Here is a 14,103-nt window from a genome sequence, read left to right as displayed (position 1 = left end):
AATATAACTACTATAATACTGCCTCCTATGTACAAGAATATAACTACTATAATACTGCTCCTATGTACAAGAATATAACTACTATAATACTGCTCCTATGTACATGAATATAACTACTATAATACTGCTCCTATGTACAGAAATAATAACTACTATAATACTGCCTCCTATAGTACAAGAATATAACTAATATAATACTGGCCTTCCTATGTACAAGAAATATAATACTATAATACTGCTCCTATAGTACCAAGAAATAACTACTATAATACTGCCTTCTATGTACGAGAAGATTAAGTACTATAATACTGCCTCCTATGTAAAAGAATTAACTACTATCATACTGCCTCCTGTTTACAAGATATATTTATAATATGTGCTAGTACAGGAAATATACCATATTTAAACTGCCTCCTATGTACAGAATAATAACTACTAGAATATCTGCCTCCTATGTACAAGAAAATAACTACTATAATACTGCCCTATTACAAGAATATAACTTACTATAATACTGCTCCTATGTACAAAATAGAACTACTATAATACTGCTACCTATGTACATGATATAACTACTATAATACTCTCCTATGTCAAGAATATAACTACTATAATACTGCCTCCTATGTACAAGAATATAACTAACTATAATACTTGCTCCTATTACAGGAATAACTACTATAATACTGCTCCTATGTAAAGAATATAACTACTATAATACTGCCTCCTATGTACAAGAATATAACTACTATAATACTGCTCCTATGTACAAGACTATAACTACTATAATACTGCCTCCTATGTACAGAATATAACTACTATAATACTGCTCCTATGTACAAGACTATAACTACTATAATACTGCTCCTATGTACAAGAATATAACTACTATAATACTGCTCCTATGTACAAGATATAACTATATAATACTGCCTCTATGTACAGAATATAACTACTATAATACTGCTCCTATGTACAAGAATATAACTACTATAATACTGCTCCTATGTACAAGAATATAACTACTATAATACTGCTCCTATGTACAAGAATATACTATAATACTGCCTCCTATGTACAAGAATATACTACTATAATACTGCTCCTATGTATAAGTATCACTACTATAATACTGCTCCTATGTACAAGAATATAACTACTATAATACTGCTCCTATGTACAAGAATATAACTACTATAATACTGCTCCTATGTACAAGAATATAACTACTATAATACTGCTCCTATGTACAAGAATATAACTACTATAATACTGCTCCTATGTACATGAATATAACTACTATAATACTGCTCCTATGTAAAGAATATAACTACTTTCCCTCTTCGTCCTCCGGCAGCACACCATGGGTTAATCCGACCTCATCAGATCCTTGGACCGCCCACCTAGTTAAACAATTAGAGATAGTTAGTCAGTACCTATATAGGAGGTCCTCTAGCCGCATCCCCTTGTGTTTTTTTTATGTCCTCAGCAGACTGGCCGTCATTCGTGTGGCCAGCTAGGACCGTGCCCGCCTGATTGAAGAGTCTCCTGTGCGCCATGTATGTTCCCTGGCGCGTTTTTTCCATGTTCCAGCGGCGCCCCGGCAGTAACGAAGGGACCGGAAGTCTTGTCCCTAACTTCCGGTGCGGTGGAACGCACCATGTGGAACGCAGGCGCTGGGCGTCTGACGTCACAGGAAGTTCCGGTTTGGGCGCCAAATTTGAATTATATAAGCTGTAATTATGGAATTATGTAAGCCTCTAGCTCACTGCCCTTGTGCCTGGCAGCAGAGCTTTTGCGGTTTTAAGGTAAATTGCCTGTCCTGTATCAGGCAGCCTTCTCCTCCTGCAATTTTAAGACTATAATTTATTTCTTTTTTGCAGATGTCCAGCTCCAGCAGTAAGAGGTCTAGGAAGACCAAACACAGGCTCTGCCGTGCATGTGAACAACCCCTTCCTGATAGGTACTTGGAAGATGTGTGCGCCGACTGCCTGGAGAGCTCCCCTTTAAGGTCCGCAAAAAAACCTAAGAAGCAGGTTCTATGCATTTCCTGTATCCAGCCGCTCCCTGAGGATGCTGTGTCTAACATCTGCAAGAACTGCGCTCATTCTGATGATGTATCGGATTCCGATACCAGAAAGCTGATGTCCTTACTCAAGGCCTTTTTAGAAAAGTCCAGTAAGAAGAAGCTGAAATCAAAGCGTTATGTTTCTCCAGCTTCCTCTGATCAAACTTCCCGGTCTGAAGGAGAAGTATCGTCAGATTCAGATCCAGAATTGCCGGTATTAGAGGACAACTTCTTATTTAATAAAAATGATGCCAACCTCCTTATTAAAGAGGTCAAGAACATCATGGAGTCTAAAAAAGAGAAGCCCTCTGAACAGAATGAAGAGAACCTCTTCTACTTTCCTAAAAAGAAAGCTACGGTTTTTCCCAGCCATCCAGTGCTGAACACTATTATGCACAAGGAATGGGAACATCCTGTCGGTAAAATCAACCTAGGATCCAGATTCAGGGCCGCTTATAAAACGGATCCGGCCGAATCCACAAGCTGGGAAGCCCCTGCTAGAGTAGATCCTTCTGTTACAAGGCTGGCTAAGAAATCCTTCTTTCCTAGTGATGACTCTTCCTTACTAAAGGACCCTATGGATAAGAAGGCGGATGGCCTCCTGAAGAGACTGCATACTTATATGGCCTCCCTGAATAAGGCAGCTATGGCCACGGTTCCAGTGGCACGTGCACTGCACGTTTGGCTGAGTCACCTTGGAAGGGATATTGAGGATGGAGTTTCCCGTGACGAATTACTCCAACAATTGCCGACTTTAAAACTAGCTGCGGAATTCTTATGCGATTTCCCTGTTGATTCCCTGAGGCTGACAGCAAAAAATATGGCTTTAGCCAACTCCGTAAGAAGAGCCACATGGCTGAAGTTGTGGTCTGGTGACCCTGCGTCTAAGAGCAACTTGTGTTCCTTGCCCTTTGAGCCTGGCAAGCTTTTTGGTTCCCATCTGGACAAGCTCCTGGAGTCCAACACTGAGGATAAGGTCCTCAACTTCCCTCAAATTAAGAAGAAAGAAAAAGCTAAGTTTTTTCGTCCCTATAGGAGCCAGGATTATAGAAGATCCAGCTTCAGAGGACGCCCTCACAGGGGAAGATCAAGCAATAGGCCGGGTGCAGAGGGTTATAGGAAGAAGTCGGATGACTCCAAGCAGCCCAAAACCGAGTTCTGACGCCAAAAGTCAAGTAGGAGGCCGATTGTCCCATTTTTATTCAGAATGGAAACAAATAACGTCAGACAGCTGGTCTCTCCAGATAGTAAAGGAGGGATACGATTTAGAATTCTGCCGGTCCCCTCGAGATCGTTTCGTCCTGAACGAAAAAAATCAATGTCTCTTCCATCTTCTGCAGGAGTTCCTGGAAAAGGGCGCTCTAGAACCAGTACCCTTCAATCAAAAAGGGAAAGGAGTATACTCCAGAATATTCGCTGTCCCCAAAGCGGACGGGGGAAACAGGCTGATTATAGACCTACGGTACCTGAACCATCACATGAAGAAGATACACTTCAAGATGGAAACAATAAGGTCCATCACAGCAGTACTCAGACGGAATCAATTCTTGGGGTCCTTGGACCTCAAGGACGCATATCTCCATATACCAATAAAGAACTCGGCGAGAAGATTCTTGAGGGTGGCAATCCAGATCAAGAGGAAAACCCTTCACTTTCAGTTCAAGGCACTTCCGTTTGGTCTGTGTTCTGCACCAAGAGTATTTACAAAGATGGCAGTCGTCATAGCAGCAGAGTTACGCCTTCAGGGAATCCTCGTCTTTCCCTACCTGGACGATTGGCTCATTGCAGCAGATTCCAGAGACATTCTGCAAGTGCATCTCAAGACAGCAATAGAGCTTCTTCAATCCCTGGGCTTTTTGATAAACTGGAAGAAGTCGGACATCACCCCCTCTACCTTCAAAAAGTTCCTCGGTCTCCTAATAGATACGAACTCCATGATGTTATACTTAACTCCGGCGAGGGTAGAAGTCTTGAGGAAAGAAATAAAGACCCTAATGACCCTACGTTCCCCCTCTGTCCGCAGGGTTATGAAGACCTTAGGCCATATGACAGCGACATCGGATGCGGTACCATGGGCCTTGATACACGCCAGAGACCTTCAGCAGGATATGTTGAGAACCTGGCATTACACTCGGCACAATCTAGAAGCGAGAGTAAATATAACAACCTCAACCGTACAAGGTCTAAAGTGGTGGCTTTCATCCAAGAATCTCTCCCGGGGGAAAGTATTCCTATTCAGGTCTCCGGTGGAAATCACCACGGATGCCTCCAGCAGTGGTTGGGGAGCACACTTTCAGGACAAATGGATCCAGGGAGAATGGTCGACGCTTCAGAAGAAGCGTTCTTCAAACTACAGAGAACTGAAGGCAATATTTCTTGCCCTGCTCCACTTCCAGCCGTTCATCGAGAGAAAATATGTGATGATCCGTTCAGACAATCTTCCAGCGGTGTTCTACCTGAACAAACAAGGAGGTACAAGGAATGCTGCGCTTCTGAATCTATGCAAGGAGATCTTCCTTTGGGCAGAAGTACATCTCTCAGAATTAAGAGCGACGCATATAAAAGGTTGCTTGAATACTCGAGCGGATCTCTTGAGTCGGAAGAAGATCAGTCAGTCGGAATGGGAATTGAATCCTGTTATATTCCAACAAATCGTAAGCAGATGGGGGTGTCCGGATTGGGATCTCATGGCATCCAAGGAAAACCGGAAGTTGACCAACTACTGCTCCCTAAACAGGAGGGATCGGCCCACAGTGGTGGATGCGTTCTCCATCAGTTGGAAGCACCTATTCGTCTATCTCTTCCCACCTGTTCCTCTCATCCTCAGGGTTCTGAGGAAGATCCTGCTGGAGAGACCCCAAGCCATCCTAATAGCCCCATTCTGGCCCAGAAGGTCCTGGTTCCCTCTCCTGCTTCAGATGTCGAAGAGAGAATACTGGAAGCTACCGCTAGTTCCCAACTTACTTCTTCAGAACGGCCTGTACCATCAACATCTGGACAGGCTACACCTTACGGCTTGGAGACTGAGAGAGCCAGACTAGAACGGGAAGGTCTTACCGAATCAGTAATTTCTATCCTACTGTGCTCTCGCAAAAATTCCACTAATATGAAATATGCAAGAATCTGGAAAAAGTTTGTGGCCTGGTCAACAGAATCTAACTATCCAGAAGTTACAGTCAAGTCCATTCTACAATTCCTCCAAGAGGGTTTCCAGAAGGGTTTTAGGCCCAATACCCTAAAGGCTCATATGACAGCGATCAACGTGATGACAGAGAATAAATTTCTTAATCACCCTTTCATATCCAGATTCTTCAAAGCCATAAGGAAACTGAAGCCAACTTTGAGAGAACCTGTCCCTGTCTGGGATCTCTCCCTGGTCCTTAGGAAGTTGTTGACTCCGCCTTTTGAACCCCTTCAAGATACAGACCTTAAATGGTTGTCTTATAAAGTTTTATTTCTGGTGGCTATTACCTCAGCAAAGCGCCTAGGAGAGCTACAAGCCTTATCCTCGAGACATCCCTATCTTAGATTCCTGCCCGACGGTGTATTGTTGCGTACTATGCCCTCCTTTATACCGAAGATCTCTTCCACGGACAATGTGAATAGAGAAGCTTTCCTACCTGTATTTATGCCTGACCCTGCTAACGATCAGGAGGAGCTCTTACATACTCTAGATGTTAAAAGAGCCATTGAAATCTATTTGGAGAGAACAACAGATTTCAGGAATGCAGAAAGCCTATTTGTGTCCTTTTCGGGATCAAGAAAGGGTCATCAGCCATCTAAAGACACTCTGGCTAGATGGATAAAGTCTACGATTATGGAAGCTTACGAATTAGAAGGTCTCTCTTCTCCGTTCCCTCTAAGAGCACATTCAACAAGAGCTACCGCGGTCTCCTGGGCGGAACAAGCGCAAGTCTCTATCCAAGACATCTGTAACGCTGCGTCCTGGTCCAAGTCTCTCACCTTTGTCAAGCACTATCGGCTGGACATCAACGCTAAAAGCTCAGCCTTCGGCACTGGAGTGTTAAATGCAGCCTTGCAGATTGATGCCCCCCCTTTGTGATCTATAAAAATCCCATGGTGTGCTGCCGGAGGACGAAGAGGGAAAGGAAAAATACGTACCTGGGATTTTACTTTCCTTGAGTCCGGAGGCAGCACATATATACCCTCCCAAATAAAGATCTTTCATTAGCATGAGTTTTTTGTCTGAATCTATTTTTTAAAACACAAGGGGATGCGGCTAGAGGACCTCCTATATAGGTACTATCTAACTATCTCTAATTGTTTAACTAGGTGGGCGGTCCTGGGATCTGATGAGGTCGGATTAACCCATGGTGTGCTGCCTCCGGACTCAAGGAAAGTAAAATCCCAGGTACGTATTTTTCCTATAATACTGCCTCCTATGTACAAGAATATAACTACTATAATACTGCCTCCTATGTACAAGAATATAACTACTATAATACTGCTCCTATGTACAAGAATATAACTACTATAATACTTCTCCTATGTACAAGAATATAACTACTATAATACTGCTCCTATGTACAAGAATATAACTACTATAATACTGCTCCTATGTACAAGAATATAACTACCATAATACTGCCTCCTATGTACAAGAATATAACTACAATAATACTGCCTCCTATGTACAAGAATATAACTACTATAATACTGCCCCTATGTGCAAGAATATAACTACCATAATACTGCCTCCTATGTACAAGAATATAACTACTATAATACTGCCCCCTATGTACAAGAATATAACTACCATAATACTGCCTCCTATGTACAAGAATATAACTACAATAATACTGCCTCCTATGTACAAGAATATAACTACTATAATACTGCTCCTATGTACAAGGCTATAACTACTATAGTACTGCCCTGTTCTGGACACGTTGAGCTAGATGATGATTCTTCTCACGTTTCCTCCTCTTATTATTCCAGTTCTAGGTGTCGATGATGGTCCGGTTTCTGATCGGTTTTCTGCTTCCGGTCCTGGTCTTCGCCGCTCCGCCTCCCATTAATAGGTTGGCACTTTTTCCAGATAAAAGTGCCTGGTGCGAGGCTAAAAACATCACACAAATAGTGGGGCACAGCGGCTGTGAGTCCAAGTCTATCCAGAACAGGTAAGTGATCCTGAGGTGTAACGATTAGTGACTTTTAAATCCTGAACTTTTTTTATTTTTTTTCTACCTTTTACTTGCCTTGTTTTATGCTCTGGTTACATCCAGAGCTGCAGCGACTTATCTCCCTCAGTCATTGTTGAGCTTCAGCAGAAAGCAATGGTTTATTATATGGAAGGGCTTCACAGCATAATGTCGTTTGTTTGTTTTTTACTTCTATTTGGGATTTTACCCACCTTTTGTTCATTAGAAGTTCTCTGAGTTACAGTTCCCTTTCACATTGCTATCCACAGTGCCCCCATAGCGTGCCAGTCCTAGTGTGGCCGTAGTAACAATTTGCCCCATTTCCTTATAACAGTATCAATCACAGAACTTTCATAAAAAAAGCTAGCCACGGAGCCCCCATAATAGTACCAGCCAACGTGCTGCTAGTGATACTGCTACAGTGCCCCCCAAACATAGTATCAGCCACAGTATTCTAATAACAGTACCAGACTCAGGACCCCCATAACTATACAGGTGACAGTGTCCTCATAGTATCAGTCACAGGATCCCAATAACAGTACCAGACACAGGAGCCCCATAACTATACAGGTGTCAGTGTCCTCATAGTATCAGTCACAGGATCCCAATAACAATACCAGACTCAGGACCCCCATAACTATACAGGTGACAGTGTCCTCATAGTATCAGTCACAGGATCCCAATAACAATACCAGACTCAGGACCCCCATAACTATACAGGTGACAGTGTCCTCATAGTATCAGTCACAGGATCCCAATAACAATACCAGACTCAGGACCCCCATAACTATACAGGTGACAGTGTCCTCATAGTATCAGCCACAAGTTCCCAATAACAGTACCAGACACAGGACCCCCATAACTATGCAAGTGGTATTGTCCTCATAGTATCAGCCACAGGATCCAAGTAACAGTACCAGCTACAGTATTTTAATAACATTAGCAGCCAGTGTACCCTTAACAGTACTAGCCATAGTACCCCCATGACTATACAATCAACAGTGTCCTCATAGTATCAGACACGGTATCCCAATAACAGTACCATATACAGTATTTCCATGACTAAACAAGCACAAATGTCCTTTATAGTATCAGCCACAGTATCCCAATAACAGTACCAGTGCGAGTACCCCCATGACTATACAAGCGCCAGTGTCCTCAAAGTATCAGCCACAGGATCCTAATAATAATATCCGGACCCGTTCATTTACATGTGTCTGTGCACATGAGCAGGGTTTTTTTTCACGCATCACTTGTGCGTTGCGTGAAAATCTCAGCACGTTCTGTATTCTGCATTTTTCACGCAGCCCTGGCCCCATAGAAGTGAATGGGGCCTCAGTGAAAAACGCAAGCAAATGCGGATGCGGTGCGATTTTCACGGATGGTTGCTTATAGATGTTGTTAGTAAACATTCCGTTTTTTTATCACGCGCGTGCATTAAAGCGGATTGCACCAGTGCGGAAAAAAAAACCTGAACAACAGTACGCAATCGCAGACAAAACTCACTGAACTTGCTTGCAGAATCGCACCATTTTTTCGGAACGCATCCGGACCTAATCCACTACAAGGGGCCTAACAGTACTAGCCGCAGTACCCCCATGACTTTACAAGCGAGCTCAGACACAGAATCCCAATAACACTACCATATACAGTATCTGAATAAGAGTACCAACAAGTGTTCCCACAGTGCTACCATGACCGCGACCACCACAGTGTCCTTATCATTATGTCCTCATGGTACCAGCCACAGTACCCCAGTAGCAGGGCAAGCCCGTTTTGCCAGAGCTAGCCGCGGTTTTCCCTTGGTGGTACCAGCTGATGCATCTATTGGAAGTCAGTACCCCCATACCAATCCCATTGTCTCCATAAAATAAGACAGTACTAATCACAGTGCCCCCGCGACTATACAACCACTAATGTCCTTAGTCCCAGCCGCAGTGTCCTCATAACATTAACAGCCGTGGTACCCCCATAACAGTACCACCCTGACCGCCGGAAGGTAGCTTCACCTTCTTGTACTTGTTGGCACTGGGAAGTCTGTAAGTTATTTCACACAGTAGCCTGCGGCCTGGGGTTGTGCTGCTGCCTGGGGTTGTCCTGCTGACCCCCTCATGGATGTTGTCACCATCTTTGTCCTGTTTGGTTTCAGGGCCTGCCTCGGTCAGTGCTTCAGTTACAGCGTCCCAAACACCTTCCCTCAGTCGACGGAGTCCCTGGTGCACTGCGACTCGTGTATGCCGGCCAAGTCCATGTGGGATGTGGTGAGTGTCTGGTGCCTGTGAGACCCTGCAGTCCATCTACGGGGGTAGGACCCAAAATCTGGAAGACAAATGGAAAATATGAACATCCCCTTTAAGAGGCAGCTCTGAGATTTTATGGAAATATCTAATGTCAGAAAGTAATTATAGGTGGAATTGCCCTTTAAAAGGATTACGCCATAACTGATATTGTTCCAGTTGCTCTGCTAGATTTATTTCAGCCTGCCAGCTCAGGGGGCGTGTCTATTCCCAGGTGGGTGTGTTCTTTCTGCTGCAGCTCTCTCCCTATGACAGCTCAGGGGGCATGTCTTTTCTCGGGTGGACGTGTTCTTTCTGCTGCAGCTCTCTCCCTATGACAGCTCAGGGGGCGTGTCTTTCTCGGGTGGGCGTGTTCTTTCTGCTGCAGCTCTCTCCCTATGACAGCTCAGGGGGCGTGTCTTTTCTCGGGTGGGCGTGTTCTTTCTGCTGCAGCTCTCTCCCTATGACAGCTCAGGGGGCGTGTCTTTTCTCAGGTGGGCGTGTTCTTTCTGCTGCAGCTCTCTCCCTATGACAGCTCAGTGGGTGTGTCTTTTCTCGGGTGGGCGTGTTCTTTCTGCTGCAGCTCTCTCCCTATGACAGCTCAGGGGACGTGTCTTTTCTCAGAGGATGTGTCCTTTTGGCTGTGGCTGCCACATCTTCTAACAGTAGGTACAGTTGAAGATTTAAACTGAGCGTGTGCGACCACCAAAGTGAGATGGGACAAGAAATAAGGAAAAGACCAAACAGCAGGTGGCGCTGTACAGATACATTTTATTGAATAGCTCAGTGGCTATACTAAATTTTTAATTACATGTAATTACAAAAATATTCAGATCCAGGTGCTGGTTTGAAAAATGTAAAACCCCTTTAGTAGATTCCTTTTTTTCATCCATATTCTCTACATGGCTATAGGGAGGTAAGGGAGGGGGCTAGCAGCTGCATACTGGGGTCTCCAAGCAGCAAGACCCCCACCACAATTAGCTCTTCTCCATTTCTGTTAAAGGACTCTTTATTCTGTTTTGGGACAGGTCACGTTGGAGTGTCCAGGGAACGAGGAGGTCCCCCGAGTGGACAAGCTGGTGGAGAAGATCTTACGTTGCAGCTGTCAGGCATGTGGCAAGGAACTGAGCCAAGAAGGCGCCATGTTTAACGTTTACCTCAACACCGCCGAGGAGGCGCTGTCCCCTGCCGAGAACATCGGGCGACACCAGCACGAAGAGGACACCCCCCCTACCGCTCAGCGGGATGGAGAAAGTGAGGAATAAGCGGGTGTCCAGCCAAAAAGACTGCTGCGCCAAGACAATGCTGCGCCCCCATCCAGAGACTAAGCCTGGGACCACCACACGGACTAACCATCCATCTGCCGACTCTTCCATGGTGCACGTCTATAGCCAGTGGTTTACAGTGTACGGTCGATCTCTGAACCCAGTGACATCCGTATCCTGGACTGATCCTGAGTGTATGCCTCCTATACTCCAGTCACATCCAAAGCTGCATTCTTCTTCTGAGCTGTAGGATCTTAAAGGGCTTTTTTTCAAGGGAGAAAAAAAATGGTCAGAAAGGGTGTAAAATATAAAAAGAATCATTCCTCACCTCACTGATCCACCCACCGCAGCAGTTCCCGGGGCTTCTCCATTCCCCTCTGCTCTCCACTTCCTGGAAATACCGGGAAAGGACCAATGACTGGTTGGGCCGGTTTACCACTTCCACCAGTGATTGGCTGAGGAACAGGAAGTGAAGAGCAGCAGGAACCAGAGCAGCAGTGGAACTGAATGGTGGCGGGGGTCAGTAGAGGTGAGTGTGACCCTTTTTTTTTAACCCTCTCTGGCCTTTTTATTTTTTTTATTCTCTCTCTGGAAAACCCCTTTAAATCTCATAGCTGGTCCAGTGTATGCCAAACAGCAGTGCGTCACTGACAACCACTGCAACCATTGCAGCGTTCTTAGGAGTTGTCACCCAGCAATCCACAGATTTTTTTTTTACTTTTTGTCTATAACCGCTTATTCCTTCTCTACCACTGCTCTGCTTGCGCGAATGTCAGTCTTCACTGCCATTCCTTTGCATTCTATTCATGAAATGGTAATTTCCAGAGGAATAGTGCTGCTGCATGGCATTGTGGGAGAGCACATACCATAATAACTGGGAATGTAAATTGTAGGAAGAATACATTATTATGCTTGTCATCAGTATGGCGGTAAGTAGTCATCAAGGTGTCAGAAATCATCTTCGCTAAATCGCTACCAGTCATTTCCGTTCTTTTCAATGGTTTTGTATGAAACGTGGGGCCTCCTGCTGGCGGTGCGTAAGAACTGCATGCACCTGCTCACTCCACTGTCGTCAGTGCGGGATCTGTTACAGTCACACACCGACTGATTCGGTTAAGGTGGCGTCATGGATTCATCCGTCGGGCACCAAAAAAATTCTGCTTTGTATATAGGAACCAAGAGTTTATATTAAAGTTTTACACAAGGAACATCATCCATAGGGACATATATTCCGATATTTCTGTCTTTGATACAAGCTAAATCTACATCAGATATTCAGTCACTTTGTAAATAGGATGATTTATCAATCTTGTACTGATTCTGAATTACTTGTCTTCTGCTCCAATTACATCCAAAGCACATCCAAAACTCTTGTGGTTTCCTCTGAGCTTCCAGGATGATGTCTCTCTGCTGCCCCCTGCTGGTTTAAGCATGTCATAACAGAATGCATTATCAGTGCTCCTGCACATGAACGTATTTTCTTTCTGTGTCCGTTCCATTTTTTTGACGGACCTTATGCAGAGCCATTCATTTCAACGGGTCCGCAAAAAAAACAAAACGGAAGGTACTCCGTGGGCATTCCGTTTGCGTATGTCCATTCCGCAAAAAATAAAATAGAACATGTCCTATTATTGTCCGCATTACGGAAAAGGATAGCACTTTTCTTTTAGGGGCCAGCTGTTCCGTTCCGCAAAATACGGAATGCACACGAACGTCATCTGTATTTTTTTGCGGATCCGTGTTTTGCGGACCGCAAAATACATACGGTCGTGTGCATGAGCCCTAAGGCCTCTTTTACACGAGCGAGTTTTCCGCGCGGGTGCGATGCGTGAAGAGAACGCATAGCACCCTCACTGAATCCTGACCCATACATTTTTTTTTACGCATCAGTTCTGCGTCGCGTGAAAATCGCAGCATGTTCTATATTCTGCGTTTCTCACGCAGCCCTGGCTCCATAGAAGTGAATGGGGCTTCAGTGAAAAACGCATTGCGTCCGGAAGCAAGTGCGGGTGCGATGCGTTTTTCACTGGCGGTCGCTAAGAGATGTTGTTTGTAAACCTTCCGTTTTTTATCACGCGCGTGAAAAACATATTAAAACGCATTGCACCCGGGTGTAAAAAACGGAAACAACTGAATGCGATTACTGACTGAACTTGCTTGCAAAATGGTGCGAGTTTTCCTGAACGCATCCGAAGCCAATCCGTCACGCTCGTGTGAAAGAGGCCTAATAGGAGGAGTCAGTATGCAGAGCTCTCACTGACGCCCCCTGCTGGTTCAGAGCATGTCCAGCGGGACTTCTATCAGCAGCTTTGTATGTAACCAGAGACTAAAACCTGAAAACTCAGGGTTCAAAATAAGGATTTACAATATTTCTCAGAGAAACAATGAAGTGGAGTCGTCCTTTCAACATGGGGGTCATCTGCAATATTCCCAGCTCTACACGCACGCATCCAGCAAGCAATGGGACATTTTCATACATAGGGTTCAGATTCAATTTGGAAATTCTGGCTTTTGTTCACATCATGTTCCTGTTCCGGTATAAATAAAGTTTGTTCTCGCACTCTCTCCGGCAGCTGTGTAATAATCTCTATTATGTTTTCAAATCAACACAGACTATAGTCACACCGCAGTCTGCACCAAATCCTCCAGAGAGCTTGGGAGGTACATATGCTGGAATAAGCAATGCATACACAGCACAGAGTATTTCAGGAGAGGAGAATGCTGATTTTCGGTTTTGCACTAAAACGGAGAGCGCCAAAATCTGCAACTTTGTTTCTGCCAGGGAAAGTAAAATGATACATTTAAGGCCTCATGCACACGACCGTTTTTCGGGTCCGCATCCGAGCCACAGCTTTTGCGGCTCGGACCCATTCACTTCAATGGGGCCGCAAAAGATGCGGACAGCACTCCGTGTGCAGTCCGCATCCGTTGCTCCGTTCCGTGGCCCCGCAAAAAAAAATATAACATGTCCTATTCTTGTCCGTTTTGCGGTCAAGAATAGGCATTTCTACAATGGGCCACCTGTTCCGGGCGGCATCCGTTTTTTGGCGGATCCGCCATTTGCGGTCCGCAAAAAACAGCACGGTCGTGTGCATGAGGCCTTACATAGTAGCAGGATCTTACCAGCAGCAGAGAGGAGGGTCATTTACAAAAACGGACTTATTACACCTGTATTAGTTTCGCCCCTGCACTACCGGTGGATTCGCCCCGTTTATGAGGACGGGCGTTTAAAAAGCCTGAAAAAGGAGTCTTGCGACTTTTTTTTTTTATGTCAAAATCTGGCATAAAAATGTTTGTAAATGGCCCCCAGAGTATTTCAAGAGTGGAGAGTC

At 44.7% G+C, this 14,103-nt stretch overlaps 1 protein-coding gene across 2 annotated transcripts in view; it reads left to right on the top strand.

Annotated features, from left to right (window-relative positions):
* The window catches only part of LOC122929057 (neuroblastoma suppressor of tumorigenicity 1), a 44,395-nt gene extending 32,256 nt beyond the window's left edge, over positions 1–12,139 (top strand). The window contains exons 2-5 of one of the 2 annotated variants that reach the window (XM_044282502.1): positions 6,362–6,440; positions 7,028–7,209; positions 9,380–9,491; positions 10,535–12,139. In XM_044282502.1, the coding sequence (XP_044138437.1) occupies positions 7,040–7,209; positions 9,380–9,491; positions 10,535–10,771 (519 nt within the window). In that variant the 5' untranslated portion in view covers positions 6,362–6,440; positions 7,028–7,039 and the 3' untranslated portion in view covers positions 10,772–12,139. The remainder of the gene's footprint in view (positions 1–6,361; positions 6,441–7,027; positions 7,210–9,379; positions 9,492–10,534) is intronic. The other variant, XM_044282501.1, reaches the window with a different exon arrangement.
* The last annotated feature ends 1,964 nt before the right edge of the window (positions 12,140–14,103 follow it).

The sequence above is a fragment of the Bufo gargarizans genome, chromosome 2, assembly GCF_014858855.1.
Source record: "Bufo gargarizans isolate SCDJY-AF-19 chromosome 2, ASM1485885v1, whole genome shotgun sequence".
NCBI lineage: Eukaryota > Metazoa > Chordata > Amphibia > Anura > Bufonidae > Bufo > Bufo gargarizans.
This window is presented reverse-complemented; position numbering and strand designations above follow the sequence as displayed.